This window comes from Coffea arabica, chromosome 3e, assembly GCF_036785885.1.
Source record: "Coffea arabica cultivar ET-39 chromosome 3e, Coffea Arabica ET-39 HiFi, whole genome shotgun sequence".
NCBI classification, from domain to species: domain Eukaryota; kingdom Viridiplantae; phylum Streptophyta; class Magnoliopsida; order Gentianales; family Rubiaceae; genus Coffea; species Coffea arabica.
In genome coordinates, this window is record NC_092315.1 from 7,282,311 (window position 1) to 7,299,247 (window position 16,937).

Here is a 16,937-nt window from a genome sequence, read left to right on the forward strand (position 1 = left end):
CCTTTTCTCCCCATTTCACTGTGTATAAAGAAGATCCGTCATCCATGACTTGATGCTGAATGAAGGCATACTCAACTAGAATCTTAAAAAAAAAAAAAAGGATGAAGACCAATTAGTATTCGAATCACAAAATTGATTGGTCTTTTTCAAGTATCACTGGCACTCATCTAAAGAAACTTTCAAAATTTCTGAAACTTTTTTAGTACTCAATCAGGAAGTATGCAGAGTTCAAAAATATTGTCCATGAAGCATGGTATTTACTAGTAACTAACTATCACAAGCGAACCAAATATCCTCTCAACTTTTTTAATACAGAAGCAAAGCCGTGCAGTAAAGTTGATAACTTGATACTAACTCATATTGTACTTCAGATGACTCTTTGGAGCTCACTAGAGCAAGTCATTTGTTCCCCTTGTCTCACCTGCAGCTTTGCTTCATTTCTTCTGTCTTCCCCCCGTCAAAGATTTTTTTTTTTTTTTTTTTGCTTTTGTAACAAAAAAAGATATGTGTCCTAACACTGGTGGAGCAATCAATTATTTACGGGGAAATTATCTAATCCACTTTCTTCCTAGCAGTAAATGAAACGCATCGAATCATCTAGTTATTTTTGGCAACTCATTCATCAATTCAAGTAATTTGCCGGCTAAAAGAATGATGGAGCTGTGTTTTTTGGAATCAGTGGTATGTAGATAGGCTTGTATGGTCCTGGAATGTGAATGTATCATCCTTAAGGCAATGTTTTGAAAACCGGACCGGACCGGCGGTTCGACCGGTTGAACCGTGAACCGGCCATGGCACCGGTCCGGTTCAATGACATTGTTGACTTTGCTAGAAACCCGGTCAAAGATCGGTTGAACCGTGAAAACCGCCGAACCGGATTGAACCGGCGATTTTCCGGTTTTCAGCTTTACCTTTTTTTTTTTTTTTTTTTTTTTAAAGTTTTGCAAAATGCAACAATCAAGATTCGAACCCAAGACCTTTGTAATAAAAGACCAATGTATTAACCATTGCACCATCACATCTTATTAGTTTTTTTTGATAACTTATTTATATAAAGCAAATACTCATATTTCTTTTTTCCATTTTTCTTACAAAATCTCATCCCCTCATGGCTCTTTCTTTTTAATTTTCAACTCTCTCTCTCTCTCTATCATCTTTTCTTTTGTCACTCCCTTTTTAATCAAACCTCTTTATTTTTAATTTATTAATGTTTTCTTCCATCTTTTAATTTTGTTTTTGTCCATTAAATTGAAAAAAGTTAAAAAAGAATTTTTTTTAGCCCAAATTATTTAATGCCACAACCACTCACTTTTATCTTATTTTTTGTTTCTTATCAAGTTTACATTTCTATTTTCAATTTTCTTGATTTCCTTCGAACTCCAAATTTTCTTTTTTAAATTGCAATATCTAAATCTCAAAACGTAAATTAAAATTAAAATTCATAATATCTAAATTCTCAGATACATGAATTTTGTATAATTTCAAAATATTGTGATATTTTGGGGTTGGATTTAGATATAATTGAAATTGAGATGAAATTTATTTGTTTTAACTTATAATTTAAAAAATTTATTTTTAAAAATCCAAGTTATTAAAAAATAGTAAACTTTTCATCATATAAAATATTAAATTAGTCCATTACATGTCTTATTTTGTACATATATATATTTATATAAATTATTTTTTAAAAAATTCATTGAACCGAGGTTGAACCGGTCCGACCGGTTGAACCTCGACCCTTTCATTTCACCGGTTCAATTAACGGTCCGATTTTTAAAACATTGCCTTAAGGACTAATGAAAAATGTACAACCTACAAATCTAGTGTTGGGTGTGGGAGATGATCTTGGTCCTTCTGTTCTGCAAGGAATATTCACTCATTGCATTGTAGCAGTCACATTGGCTATATTAGCGGGGTGATTCCATCTTGATGTCCACCAGCCTCAACCTTCTAATCGTTCTTTGAGGTTACTTGTCCACAACAAAAGAGCTGCTAGGAGAATGCAAAGCAATGTTAAGCAGTCAGTTGTTTATAGGTTAGCCAGAAGTTTCACCATCCTGCATATGTGACTTTCAGACTTGTATACAGCTGACAAACATATGCCCTTTGCTATCTTGAGTATTCTCTTTTGACCATGGTTCAAAGGCGCTGTCGCAGTCGCGGTCGCGAGTCTTTGAACCATGCTTTTGACCCTTGTCCTTAGGCTCTTCTATGTTCGTTGGATAATTTAGGCTCTTCTATGTTCATCGGATAATTCATATAACAACGTATTAGTTCCAAGGACAAGCATGGTCTCCATCAATAAGTTTGTTTAGATCAGGGAAATTGAAAATTTGACAATAACAAGTAAAAATGGAAAACCTGGTTGATCATTCTGTTAGTGTTCTTTTGTGGGGTATGAATGATGAATTTAAGATTTCAGAAGTTCAATTTCACAGCTTCTCTTCAACACTGCTGTACACCATGATTGCCCAGCTCTGCTGCTCTGCAAGAGCAGGTTAGATATTCTTTTCAGTCCATTCTTTCGACGTAGACACAGTCCATTCTGGTCTATTTCTATCGACGTCACATTATGAATTAAGGAGAAATTACAATGTTGGCTGTGTTCTGAAGAGATAATAAACAGAGTATTATATATTCCATACAGTCTACTACTGCAAATAGGTTTTATTAGTTTATCATGAAATCCCAACTTAAAGATCACTGTGATAATTGCTATATAAATGAGTGCTTGACACAGGCTCTCAAGTTGATACATAAACCACCTTTAGAGATATGATTAATTGGAATGATTCGGTTTCAGAAGTGGTCAATAATTTTCTAGTGAATCAAAAGCTAATTCAAGTAAAATGACACATATGATTGCATCAAGCATATGAGTCATCTCGAATTAATTCAAATTTTTATTATTTTTGCTAATTTTTTATTATTTTTGTTTATCATTTTTTTTTACAATTTTTAGAATATTAAATGTTTTAAAAATTTGCCTTTCATCGAGATCGCAATCGATATATCGAGATTTATGTCGAACGATCCAGGCCACGACTACGACAGTGACCACGGCTTTGAACCATGGTCACAGTACCATGAACACTCAACAGACTGTCTTATCCAAGTACATCAAACACATCAAATACTGAAAAACAAAATGTACACGAAACTATTGCTCCAAAATAATCAGAGCAAAAACAGAACCCAAGCTCCAAAAGTAACAGATATGTCCTTAAAACTGAAAACAAACTTTAAGGAGATTAGCCAGGAAAACACTAATGGTAGTATACCTTGTAGCTACGAACAGGAACCTTTCGGATGATTGACCATAAGAGATCAAAGTATAATGGTAGCTGTGCAAAAGCAAAAAAGGTTATTGGTAGACATGCTACAGCATAGAGGGGAAGTGCTGCACTATGGATTTGATCGCTGAGCATGAAGAAATGTCCTGCACAGAACGAGACCAGTACTGCAGATATGGAGGTGAATAGTGAGGTTAATCCAAATAAAAGCTTCCTTGGCAAACTCTTTTTGAAGTCCTTTTTCTGGCATCTTGAGGTAAGGATAGCTAGAAAAAACACCAGGGCAGTCACAGAGAAGCAGAGAGCAACAAGTGAAGCAACAGAAAAAACATTGAATGCAGGTTGTTTTTCGAGAACTGGATGACCAGACTTTTGATCAGGACCACCTGGAATTGTTGATGAGGTAGCAAATGCCACTGTTGCAATGAGTGCTGCCACCAGAGAGCATGATTCGGAGGTTTTGATCATCCACTTACTTCCATCTTTTACTAGTTTTTCATGTGTCTTCATGAAAATTTTTCCTGCAGTCTCACCTTTCTTGTTGTACTGGATGAAACATTGTGGCGGCATGGAGTGCTTGACATGCTGCATTAGCAAACAACCTCTGTTAATCTCTGGATGTTAGATGTTTAAGCCACACATGTATGTTTTGAAGAAAGGTCTGAATAGGAGAAAACATATCACGCCAAAAACAATAGACTAAAAAATGTACTAGCGCAATGCTTAAGAGAAAAACTAGATTTTGAAGTTCTTTTATCTATGGCAGTAAAGAGGGGCAATCATTGGAAACTAACTTCCTCTCGGATGCATTTATGAAAAAAAATTTAAAACAGCAGCCAAATGTTTGTATGCCTAATTGAGAAATATTTACAAAACAATTATTATGTACCCAGAGATTAACAGAATACACAACAATATACTTTGAGTTAATGTGAGATGGTTACCACATTCTACAAAGGAAGATCTTATAATATTATATGAACAAAACAAGAACATAAAGCCAATGATGAAGTTGTCACATTATGATTTTAGCTAGGGATTATCAGGGCATATTCTCAGCTTGGAAAAATTAGCTAATATACATATACCTTATACCACTTGATTTCCCACTGCATCTGCAATGCAGCACCTGGAATTCGCCAAGGTTGGTGTTCTTGGAACTTAGCAGCCAGATGCAACGCACTATTTCCTTCATTATCAACTTGATAAAGCACAAACTCGGGGAGTTTCATCATCATTAGCAAATCAAATACCTTGTTTTGCCTGTTCTCAACGGCTAAGAGCAGGGCATTCTTCTCATTTGCATCCAAGTCTTGAATGGCAACAGGAAAGGTTTCCAGGATTTTTTTTACGACTTCTGTTACACCCATCTTTGCTGCAAGTAGTATTGGTGTCTCCTTCTTAACATCCTTGGTTGTGGGATCTGATACAGTTACGTAATTTGTCAGTGGATCAATTAGTGTCTATATCTGAAATTTGCTTTTATGAGCTTTCATGTTTCATGCTATCTCTTACCTTGCATCTTAGCGAGGTTAACTGTCAAGAGCAGGGCATTCTTGGCATTCGCATCCAAATCTTGAATGATCGCCGGAAAGGTTTCCAGGATTTTTTTCACCGTTTCTTTTATATCCATGTTTGCTGCTACTATTCGTGTCTCCTTAACATCCTTTGTTTGGGCATCTGATACAAGTACGTCATTTGTGAGTGGAATAATTGATACCCATCCCTGTAATTTGCCTCGTAAGATCTACCTGTTCAAGCTATGTTCTTTCCTTGCCTATTGGCTACTTAAGCATGCTACTCACATTTAGTACAGAGAGACTAATTAACAGAATACACAAAGTGAACTGGAGATGGTTACCGCATTCTAAAAAGGAAGTTCTAATAATAAAAGAATGAATCAAGAACGTAAAGCCAATGAAGTTGTCATAGATTGATTTCAGTCAGGTATTATCAGAACGTAATCTCAGCTTGGAACAATTGACTAAGGACTAATATGTACCTTAAACCACTTGAGTTCCCACTGCATCTGCAATGCGGTACCTGGAATTCGCCAAGGTTTATGCTCTTGAAACTTGGCAGCGAGATGCATTGCACTGTTTCCTTCATTGTCAATTTGATAAAGCACAAATTCCGGGAGTTTCATTGTCATTAATAAATCAAATACCTTGATTTGCCTGTTCTCAACGGTCAAGAGCAGGGCATTCTTCCCATTTGCATCCAAGTCTTGAATGGCCACTGGAAAGGTTTTCAGGATTTTTTCCACCATTTCTGATATACCCATCTTTGCTGCAAGTAATATTGATGTCTCCTTAGCGTCCTTGGGGTTGGCTTCTGGTACAGGTATGTCATGTCAGTGGATTAATTGGCATCCATCAGCTTCAAGCTAAATTCTTATCTTACCTATCAGCTACTTTGATGTGCTACTAAGATTTTATGCTAACTTGCTTCAGCACAAGTGTGTGCAATCTAAAGTAGAGTTGCTTAAGACATTTATTTTATGGAAGAAATCATCTTGGGAAGAAATCACCATGGAAGGTGAGGCAGAGAGGACCTAGAAGTATAACTTCATTGTAACACATCATTATTTCTTAATTTCAAATTAGAGAGTCAATTTTCTTGAGGCTAACTCTCAACATGGTTCATATCTTACTATTCATGTTTGCATAAATTGACCACCGAAGATGTTGGAAGCATGAACCATTGTCCTGTATGACTAACTAAGGTAGATTACAGAAAGAGGGAACTATATTTTATCTGCACCTTACCTTCTTGGAACAAGCAACCTTTACCTTTATGACTTCACCATCGAGTAATGACATTCGCAGACCATATTTAGCTTCATATGCACACTTTAAATGCTCTTTAGGCCAAATGACAAGCATGCACAACAAGGGTAAAAGATGCTGCCAATATAATTGCCCTTACCAATACAACTAAAGCAGACAAATATCATGTAAATTTTAGATATTACAGTCGAGTCTCTTCTAAATTTTAGTTGTTCACGTGAGGTGGACAGAGCTAAACTGTTATCTCGAAACCATACCTGGTTTACTCTCAATTTTGTTTTTCTTGTCTTTGGATTTGCTTGCAGGGATGTTGTCTTTCGAGCTTGAAGGAGTATCAGGTGTTTCTGGTGCTGCTTTTGGAACGACAAATCTTCCTTCATACATCGGTTCTGCAGCATTTATGGGATTTTGCCCATCGTGACTGTACTTATATCGTGATTCTTTCTCAATCAATTTATCCATCATCCGAACAGCCCTATTGTGCCTCTGTTTCTTCTCCGCAATCTTGCTGATCTTCCAAATGCCTGGATGCGTGAAAACATTTGTGCAGATCAACCAAACATTGTTAGAGATGGAAAACCAATCTGTTGCATAATGTGATTAGTCGATACCTGATGATTAGACTTACCAAGACAGATGGAAATTTCCTAAAACGCATTTTTTTTTTTTTTTGGAATTTGGTTAAATGTTCAGGAACAAACAAGATTTTGTTCCTTTGAGCCGAAACTATCCCAGCGATTTCTGAATAGCATTGAAACTTTGTAATTGACTATGAACTGATACAATATAAATTCAACTCAGCTGATATATGACACTCAAAACAAAACAAAACAGCTTTAAATTGAATGGAAAGAGCTGTATTTCTTTTTACATGTTACAAGCATAAATACCCCTACAAACTACAACTATGCCTTTGCTATGTCTTGCTTTGCTTTTCTTCTTTCTCAGTTTGAGGCAGGGAAAGAAGCTATCCAGAAAAATATGGTACTAGAAGTAAATACGGATGAAAGAAAATTCCATATCACAGGACTAGAATTAACTGTAGAGCGACGCTTACCGATTCCGAAAATAATTAGTGCAAGGTTGATTGCAAATTTGAACAACTGAATGCAGGTAGCATAGTTAGGTGGAAACGTGTTCTCATCATTGAGCTCTTTTCCTGCTTGTTTGAAATTGGCAAGTGGTTAGTTTAGAGAACAAATTACGAGCTATATAATCATGTACCTGCATTAACATGTATAGCATGGTATGACATCACTTCCAGCCTACATTTTTCACAATTCTTTGTAAGCTATTCTATAATTGCTCATGTGGAACATACATGTTTAGAAAAGATTAAATAATTTAGGTTGATAATCTGCCAAATTGTTTTGTAGTCCTCTTCCTAAATCAGAAGCAGCCAAAGGCCAAATACTTCTAAAATTAGTGTACTCCTGAACGTTTTGTCGCAACATTAGCACAAAGCCAAAAGCAATATATTCATGGATGATAATAATTGTGCAATGTGAACATAGTCGTAGGAATCCAGAACGCTGATAGGTACAATTAGACCTGAACACAGTATCACAAAAATTTGGCCTTGTGTAAAGATGGATAAGTTCTTGAGATCCCTGATATCTTTCAGGCAAGTGACTCAGATGAAATGAGTAATTCATGAAGAAAAGAGTGAACTTGTTTAAAACCATGTCAACCTGAGATAAATATTCAAGGAGAATTGGGTCATCTAGGAGATGTGAAAAGCAAAAGAAAAATATTAGCCCTTGATTCTGAGGTTAAAAGGATTATGTCAATTCATATGGGCACAAATACCAGACTCCCCTCTCCTAGCTTAATGTTTTAGAATGATTTGAAATCAAAATGGTAAAAGAAACCCTTAGGTTCCATCAACACACAATATCCCTGAAAGTACAAGGACTCCTGTGTAGAAGCATTAGCTGTTATAACAATTCTCTATAGTATTTGAACAACAAATGAAAGTGCTATATTTTTGTTTCAATGAATCTCTTAGGAATTGTGATATACCTTCTCTCTTTACATAAAGTTGCACCTCTATTTTTTTAAAATAATTTTAAACATGAGAGTATGTGCCCAATTCACATGTTCATAATTTCGTTAGATATATAGTGGCTAAATTGCTAAAAGTTTTATTTTATTTAATGGCTCTCCAGAAGATAATGCATCCTGTAAGTTGAGCTGCAATGAATTTAAACAACTGGGGAGGACACGAGGCTGACAGAGCAAACCAGTCTATACCATCTTCACAGTTCGCACCCTTCCATAGATACCCTAGTGGCCACAAATGAGTACATAATGTTTTCCTTTTTGAAAGTAAGTACCAGATGCACTGATGCAGATCCTTTTAGTAGTTAAGCAAAACAGAGGTAAAATATATTAGACAAGCAACTCATAAGGGTGTTGAACTCCGTGTTACTGTTACTGTGGTATGCGTCTAGCATCTTAGTAATTTAGAAGTTCTTAGCATGATATTTTTGTGCGGAAATCAGGTAGCTGATCGCATTGCATACAACAAGGCATGGAGAAGTTGAGCCTCAGAAAATATTCCCTTAGGCTACTGATGCTACGAGGTTTTAATGGTTTTTTTGTTACTTTTTGTTGTTATACTGTACTTATTTCTTCCATTATTCAAAATTTACTTCCCTCCGTGTTCTGCATGTCATAAGGTTTAGATTTGTTAAGCAAAAGCAAGTTCAAACAATTCCAAAACTGCAGGAAATCAGTAAAGGCATAGTAGAGACCTTGATTTCCCTCTATTGGAATTTCTCTGTCTTCTGTACTGCCCGGTTGTCTGGAATCAGAATCTTCTCCACGAGAAGCTGGAAACAAGTATTGCTCCATTAAGAAGTTGTCAGAAGTTAAAGTAGAGTGTGAGATGTGGTTATCAAACGTACCAACTATCCTGATTACAGTCCAAGCTAGATAAAGGAATTTTCCACTTGTCTGGTAGTTAGTTATCCGGATAATTAATACCACGAGTAGTGAGCTAGCAATGGAATTCTGTAAGGTTTTGTTTTTACACTGTGCTATTTTCTTCCAATTCAAAATCTATTTGATGAAGTCTAGATTCTTTTACCAAAAACAAGTTCAAACAATTTTGCTCGAAGAAAAGTTCAAACATTTTAAAAACTTCGGAAATAAGTAAACTTTAAGTGTTACTTTTGTTAACTTTTGTTGTTATACTGTGCTATTTTCTTCCATGATTCAAAATTTTTAAGTGTTACTTTTCTCGATGTTCTGCATTTGATGAAGTCTAGATTCTTTAATTTACCAAAACAATTTGAAAACTGCAGGAAGTAACTAAAGGCATAGTAGAGACCTTGACCTTCCATTTTTCCCTCTTCTGGATCTGCTGTACCTGGACCTTGACCTTGATCTTGACCTTTCCCAAGAGGAGCTGGAAACAAGTATTTGTCCATTTAGAAGTGGCCAGAAGTCAACGTAGAGTGTGAGATTGGTTATCAAACCTACCAATTAGCCAGAATGCAGTCGAAATTAGACGAATGAAGTTCACACACGTCTGGTAGTTCTTGGGATAGTGCTCTCCGGTCGCCTCTAAACTTCTCCGGTCTCCTCTTCTGGATTGACGGTTCTTAACCTCAGGGACATATACACCTTGCAAACAAATACAGTTGCACTTCGGTGAAAGTCAAATTGAGGAGATATTTAGATGAACAAAGGAAAGATGAATGATAAACCATACATTCAACCGTATATGTAAAATATTCTTCCTCTAGAAAAGTGGTTTAAAATCACCAACTCTGCGTGAAATTACAAGAAAGATTTGATGATATCTCAAAATGACAAATGTTTCGGGACCTTTGAATATCATATATTGGAGAAACTGGAAAATAATACCCGGAAAATCTTTTTAAAATGATAGCTGAAGAAAAGAATAGGAAGGAAAAGATTAAGCTATAGTTAAATTTTGAGATTTTGGCAAAGTCAGATAATGCAATGGTCTAGAGGAAAGATAAAGGCAGCATGTTAGAAGCAACGTACATAGGCAAACAGCCTCCTACCAAAAAAAAAAAAAAAGATCATAGATGCTTTAGCTGAAGAGATGTTTAAATTTCTAAAATCTTCCCGATAGACATTCTTACAGCGATAGAGCATTCGATCACAGAGTCGAAGATTGCTGCTGCTCTCAAATACATTTGGCTTCCTGGCTAGGATGTGGAGAGGAGAAAAGCCTTCCTCATTGACAGAATTGACAAGCTTGCGGTATTTGATACTTATCAGGTCTGCCAATGCTGTAATGGAGAAAATTGTTGAGATCCCATTTGATTCTTAGATGATATAAATTTATGCACTTTGAGTCTTTGAGTGAAAAGGAAGCATGACTTGCATAATTCTTACCAAAGTATTCCCCAGATATGGCAGAGTGCAGAATGGTATCCCCATCATTCCTTCTACCGAGTGAATAATCTGGTTCGCTTGCATTCCCATTGTAGAGCTGATGAAGCAGTTGAAAAGCTTCCATATGGCCGTGATGAGCTGCCAAGAACATTGGTGTTTCGCCCTTCCGATTGCGGATCATGATGAGCTCGCGATAAATCTGATTGCGGTTCCTGGCTATACAATCACAGATTGTGACACTGCCAAGTGCTGCAGCTAGATGGAGAGCTGTGTCTCCTTTGTCGTTTTGCGCTTTAAGGATCTCGACTGCCTGGCCCACTGGTAGTGATTCTACCAGTTGCCCTATGGTTGCTGCAAGTGCATGAGCTTCCTTTTCACCTACATGGTAACTTGAGACAGCAATGTGCAGAGCTGTCTCTTCTGATTTAGTTAGCTTAGCGTTGCAAGCAGCCGAAGGGTAGCTCTTGCATATTCTCAGCACTTCCTTCCAATTTTTCTTCATGGTAAATTGAAATAATTCATCTACATCAAATTTTTGAGCCTCTAATTGTTTGTTGTTCCTCATTTTCTTCCAGGTGTGCTCTTTCTTGTCACTTGTGATTCCTCATATCATCTATATAATGTCTTAGAGCTCTAGCATTGTAACGTATGCAAGAAAAAGAAAAAGGCCCACCAAAACCCTTTTTTTGATTTCTGGAAACCTTCTTTTCTTTTGTCGTTTCTAAGTTTCCGAGGATCAGTTTGAAACTATTTTCTCTTTTGTCTTTTCCAAGTTTCTGAGGATCAATTTGGAACTGCTTTCTCCGGAACTCTCTCTAGTTTTGAATGGCTTCGACATCATTATTCCTTTTTTCTTTGGCTTATTCTTCGAATAAATAAATAAATAAATAAACAAAACACACAGTTCTGTTGCAGTTAATATAGATTGGTACAAGAAGGAAGATAGGAAGGCCATAGGCAATTAGTCCCTACTAATGCATTGCATAAGAATAAGCAAACAAATGTACATTTTAGGTAGTAAACCAACCCTTGCCTTACAATCAAATCATACCAAAGTTTAATCACATCTATATCTTCATTTGATTCGTAGGTATCTTCATTTGATCCGATCATAAAATTTCAATTCAACTACAATACTTTGTGTATAATCTGGATGGATTCTTTTCTTGTTTGCATAATGTAGCTTTTTACCACTTGATTTATCTGACCTTTTTCTCCCCATTTCACTGTGTATAAAGAAGACCCGTTATCCATGACTTGATGCTGAACGAAGGCATACTCAACTAGAATCTTAAAAAAAAAAAAAGGATGAAGACCAATTAGTATTCGAATCACAAAATTGATTGGTCTTTTTCAAGTATCACTGGCACTCATCTAAAGAAACTTTCAAAATTTCTGAAACTTTTTTAGTACTCAACCAGGAAGTAGAGGATTATTTATGCAGAGTTCAAAAATATTGTCCATGAAGCATGGTATTTACTAGTAACTAACTCTCACAAGAGAACCAAATATCCTCTCAACTTTTTTAATACAGAAGCAAAGCCGTGCAGTAAAGTTGATAACTTGATACTAACTCATATTGTACTTCAGATGATTCTTTGGAGCTCACTAGAGCAAGTCATTTGCTCCCCTTGTCTCACCTGCAGTTTTGCTTCATTTCTTCTGTCTTCCCCACGTCAACGATTTTTGTTTTTTTTTTTTTTGGCTTTTGTAACAAAAAAAGATATGTGTCACAACACTGGTGGAGCAATCAATTATTTACCGGGAAATTATCTAATCCACTTTCTTCCTAGCAGTAAATGAAACGCATCGAATCATCTAGTTATTTTTTGGCAACTCATTCATCAATTCAAGTAATTTGCCGGCTAAAAGAGTGATGGAGGTGTTTTTTGGAATCAGTGGTATGTAGACAGGCTTGTATGGTCCTGGAATGTGAATGTATCATCCTTAAGGACTAATGGAAAATGTACAACCTATAAATCTAACATTGGGTGTGGGAGATGATCTTGGTCCTTCTGTTCTGCAAGGAATATTCACTCATTGCATTGTAGCCGTGACATTGGCCATATTAGCGGGGTGATTCCATCTTGGTGTCCACCAGCCACAACTTTCTAATCGTTCTTTGAGGTTACTTGTCCACAACAAATCAGTTGCTAGGAGAATGCAAAGTAATGTTAAGCAGTCAGTTGTTTATAGGTTAGCCAGAAGTTTCACCATCCTTCATATGTGACTTTCAGACTTGTATATAGCTGACAAACATATGCCCTTTGCTATTTTGAGTATTCTCTTTCGACCATGGTTCAAAGGAGTGGTCGCGGTCTGTTGTGGTACAGAACCTAAAAATGGTGTTTGGTGAGAAATGTATGTACTCAAATGATAAGAACACGAATTATACTCAAGCTGAATGAATTCCAGGGACAATTGAACTTTTATTGAACAACTTCAACTTGCTTACAGAAAAAGAAATTGGCGGGAAAAGAAGAAGATGAGAAAGAATGCAGGAAGAACTTAAAGAAAGGATAACAGAAAGGATATTCTCCTTCTGATTACAATTCAGGAATTTTCTCTACCAATAACAATTGCATGATCGTAATATTTATAGTAATCTATCCTAACTAACTTGCCCACTAGCTAATGACATAGAAATTGCGTGTGAGTGAATCTTCTAGATTCTCCTGTCCACTTGCAGCAAGAAGGACGTGAACCCAGAATGAGCGTGCTTTCTTGCTCGCGCCTTTGCGGTCTCCTGGCGCCTTCTCCCTTTTTGTTATCACGCCTTTATTTACTTCGTGCCCACTTGCTGTCTGAATTCTTCAATCCGCGTCTTCTCTTCTTTCCTCTCTGCTTGATCGCGCTTTCCTTTGTTGCCACTTCACGCCTTTACTCCTTTATATCCCTACTTCATTACAATACCTTCCCCTCCACAGCAAACCTTGACCTCAAGGTTGGAAGGTAGGGAATTGTCTTTCGATCTCCTCAGCATCCTCCCATGTAGCTTCTGCAGGGTCCGTACCCCACCAGTGGACTAGCCACTGAGTGGCAGCTGCATTTTTTTTCTTCACCATTTTCCTATCCAGTATGGCAATAGGCTCCACTCTCCAATGACCCTTTTCATTTGTTTCTGGTAAATGGAGGGTGGGGGTGATCTTGTCTCCCACCTTTCTTTTGAGCAACGACACATGGAAGACAGGGTGTACCTTTGAAGAGCTTGGCAGTTCCAGTCTATAAGCTACATTTCCTATTCTTTCCTCCACTTTGTAAGGGCCAAAGTACCTTGCTGATAACTTGGTGTTCCCTCTCAGGGCCACAGAGCTTTGTCTGTAGGGTTGCAACCGTAGATACACCCAATCTCCTTTACTAAATTCTCGTTCACTCCTCTTCTCATCAGCATACCTTTTCATTCTCTCCTGAGCCTGCTTCAAATTCTGTTTCAGCATGTTATCCATTTGTTGCCTCTCTCTGAGGTATTCTCCTACTGCAGCTACCCTGGATTGCAGGTAAGGTCCCAGAGCCAATTGGGGAGGGGCTAGACCATATAGAGCCTCAAAAGGAGTCATCTGGATGGCAGTGTGGTGAGAAGTGTTGTACCACCATTCTGCCAGAGATAACCACTGATTCCACTTTTTTGGTTCCAAATGAGTCAAGCACCTGAGGTACATTTCGAGCACCTGGTTCACCCTCTCAGTCTGGCCATCAGTCTGAGGGTGATAAGCTGTGTTGTAGTTCAACTTGGCCCCCAATGAACTGAATAGTTCTTCCCAGAATTTACTGACAAAAATCCTGTCTCTGTCTGAGAGCATGCTATAGGGAATGCCATGTAGTTTACTGATGTAATCAATGAAGAGTCTGGCCATTTTTGGAGCATCAAAAGGATGGGATAAACTGATAAAGTGTGCATACTTGGTAAACCTATCTACCACCACCATAATAGTATTCCTTCCTTCTGATTGGGGTAGTCCTTCAACAAAATCCATAGAAATGTGACTCCATGAGTGCTGGGGAATAGGAAGTGGCTGCAGCAATCCTGGGTAAGCCACATGTTCATCTTTACATTTTCTGCAGGTATCACATTCTAGGACTGCCTTCTTGATTTCCTGGTACATTCCTGGCCAATAAAATAGCTGTTTGGCCCTCATGTAGCTGGCCTGAATGCCTGAGTGTCCTCCAACTTGGGAATCGTGTAGTGCAGTGATTAACTTCCTTCTGGTATCACCTTGTCCCCCTACTACTAGCCTCTTCTTGAACCTGAGAATGCCATCCTGGTATGAGTAGTCAGGTGCCAGTGTGGGGGTTAATAACACCAGAGCTATGGTCTTCTGAGTCCATTCATCCCCCTTGTAACTCTCTATCACCTCCTGTACCCAGGTTGGCACTGCACATGATATAGCTGTGCACTCCCCTATTTCTTCCCTGCCCTGTCTAGACAGTGCATCAGCAGCCAGGTTATCCTTACCTTTTTTGTAATGGATCTCGTAGCTCAACCCCAACAATTTAGTGAGCCATTTCTGTTGGAGTGGGGTAGTGATCCTCTGCTCCAGGAGATACTTCAGGCTTTGATGGTCAGTATGTATGATGAAATGGTGTCCTTCTAAGTAGTGTCTCCATTTGGTCACAGCTGTCACCAAGGCCAGTAGTTCTTTTTCGTAGATTGATAACCCCATGTTTTTCTGTCCCAGAGCTTGACTGAGGTAGGAGATAGGTCTTCTATTCTGCATTAGCACAGCTCCTATACCAGTGTAGCATGCATCAGTCTCAATAATGAATGGCTGGGTGAAGTCAGGTACTGCTAGAACTGGGGTGCTACACATGGCCTCTTTCAGTTGCTGGAAAGCCTGCTCTGTGTCTTCACTCCAGTGGAAGTTGTCCTTCTTGAGCAGGTCTGTCAGGGGTCTGGCTATAGCCCCATACCCCTTGACAAATCTCCTATAGTACCCTGTTAGGCCCAAAAATCCCCTTAGCTGCTTGATGTTGGTTGGTCTCGTCCAGTTTTTCATGCCTTCTATCTTCTCAGGGTCAGCCTGTACTCCCTCTGCTGATATGATGTGTCCTAAATATTCCACCTGTAGCTGAGCAAAAGAACATTTACTCATTTTGGCAAATAACTGGTGTTGCCTCAGAATACTCATTACCTCAGTCACATGCTTCACATGTGTCTCCAGTGTGGGGCTGTAGACCAGAATGTCATCAAAGAATACCAATACATGTTTCCTCATCTGTTCCTGGAAGACCTGATTCATCAGGCTCTGGAAGGTTGCAGGTGCATTGGTCAAGCCAAATGGCATGACCTTGAATTCATAGAGTCCTTGATGAGTCCTGAAAGCTGTTTTTGGTATGTCTTCCACTTTGACCCTGATCTGAAAGTATCCTGCCCTCAGATCTATTTTTGTGAAATACTTGGCCCCATGCAGTTCATCTATTAACTCTTCAATCAGGGGCATGAGGAATTTGTTCTTCACTGTCAGCTCATTCAACTGCCTGTAGTCTACACAGAACCTCCATGTCCCATCTTTTTTCTTAACCAGTAGCACTGGGGAAGCAAATGGGCTGCTGCTGGGTTGTATGATGCCCAGCTCCAGCATTTCCTTCACCAATTTCTCAATTTCTGACTTCTGCACGTAGGGGCACCTGTATGGTCTCACCTGGAAGGGCCTGGCCCCCTCCTTGAGGACAATCTGGTGATCATGGCTCCTTGTTGGAGGCATTCCTTTTGGTTCTTCAAAGACGTCCTTGTATTGATCTAGCACATGGTTGATTTCAATGGGTATCTGTCCTGGTCTTTCCTCTTTCCCCACTGTTACCAGTTGTGCTACTACCCCATATTCCTGCTTCCTTAGCCATTTTGCTAGCCTGCCTCCTTTGAACATTTCCAACTTGGTGCTGCTGTCCTCCCCTATCAGTATTATTTCTTGCTTCCCCTTGAGGATCTTCATACTGAGTTCCATGAAATTGAACTCTATAGGGCTGTGTTTGGCCAACCAATCCACCCCCAGTATCATGTCACATCCCCCCAACCTCAAAGTGTTGAAGGTATGTTGGAACTGATGCCCCTGCATCTCCCACTGCATAGGCTTATCCAGTCCCTTGGAGTCCACTTTCTCACCATTAGCCACATTGACTATTAAAGTTGGCCCCTGTGTACACAGTTTCAACTCCTTTGCCAGCTGCTCATCCAAGAAGCAATGGGTACTGCCACTATCAATCAGTGCAGTGACTTGCCTTTCCTTAACATGACCCCTCAGCCTTATCGTTTTGTGCCTTGCTCCTCCTGCCAGGGCATGAATTGATACTTCTATGTGTTCCCCTGCCAGACCTCCATTAATGCAGTCACAGAAAACTTCCTCCTCTGGTTCCCTACCCTTCTCCATGTCTTCATCCTCATCAGCCAACAGTAAATGTGCATGGGCTTGTTTGCAAACATGCCCCAAGGTATAAGGTTCTGCACATCTATAACATAGCCCCTTTTCCCTCCTGTGATTGTATT

General features: G+C 38.6%; 2 protein-coding genes across 3 annotated transcripts; both read right to left on the reverse strand.

Moving 5' to 3' along the window:
- Positions 1-3,266: 3,266 nt before the first annotated feature.
- On the reverse strand, positions 3,267-4,926 carry LOC140038343 (uncharacterized). Its single transcript, XM_072083675.1, has 3 exons — positions 4,809-4,926; positions 4,382-4,716; positions 3,267-3,878 (listed from the first exon to the last, which is right to left on the reverse strand). The coding sequence occupies exons 1-3, from the start codon at positions 4,924-4,926 to the stop codon at positions 3,267-3,269; spliced, it is 1,065 nt and encodes a 354-aa protein (XP_071939776.1).
- LOC140038941 (uncharacterized) lies at positions 4,815-11,028 on the reverse strand. 2 transcript variants are annotated; one of them, XM_072084618.1, is made up of 9 exons: positions 10,457-11,028; positions 10,201-10,350; positions 9,569-9,712; positions 9,423-9,494; positions 8,839-8,916; positions 7,140-7,241; positions 6,340-6,606; positions 5,296-5,627; positions 4,815-4,973 (listed from the first exon to the last, which is right to left on the reverse strand). In XM_072084618.1, the coding sequence occupies exons 1-9, from the start codon at positions 11,019-11,021 to the stop codon at positions 4,938-4,940; spliced, it is 1,746 nt and encodes a 581-aa protein (XP_071940719.1). In that variant the 5' UTR covers positions 11,022-11,028; the 3' UTR covers positions 4,815-4,937. The 2 variants fall into 2 exon arrangements, with proteins under 2 accessions (XP_071940719.1, XP_071940718.1); XM_072084617.1 differs by having other exon boundaries at positions 9,417-9,494.
- Positions 11,029-16,937: the final 5,909 nt, after the last annotated feature.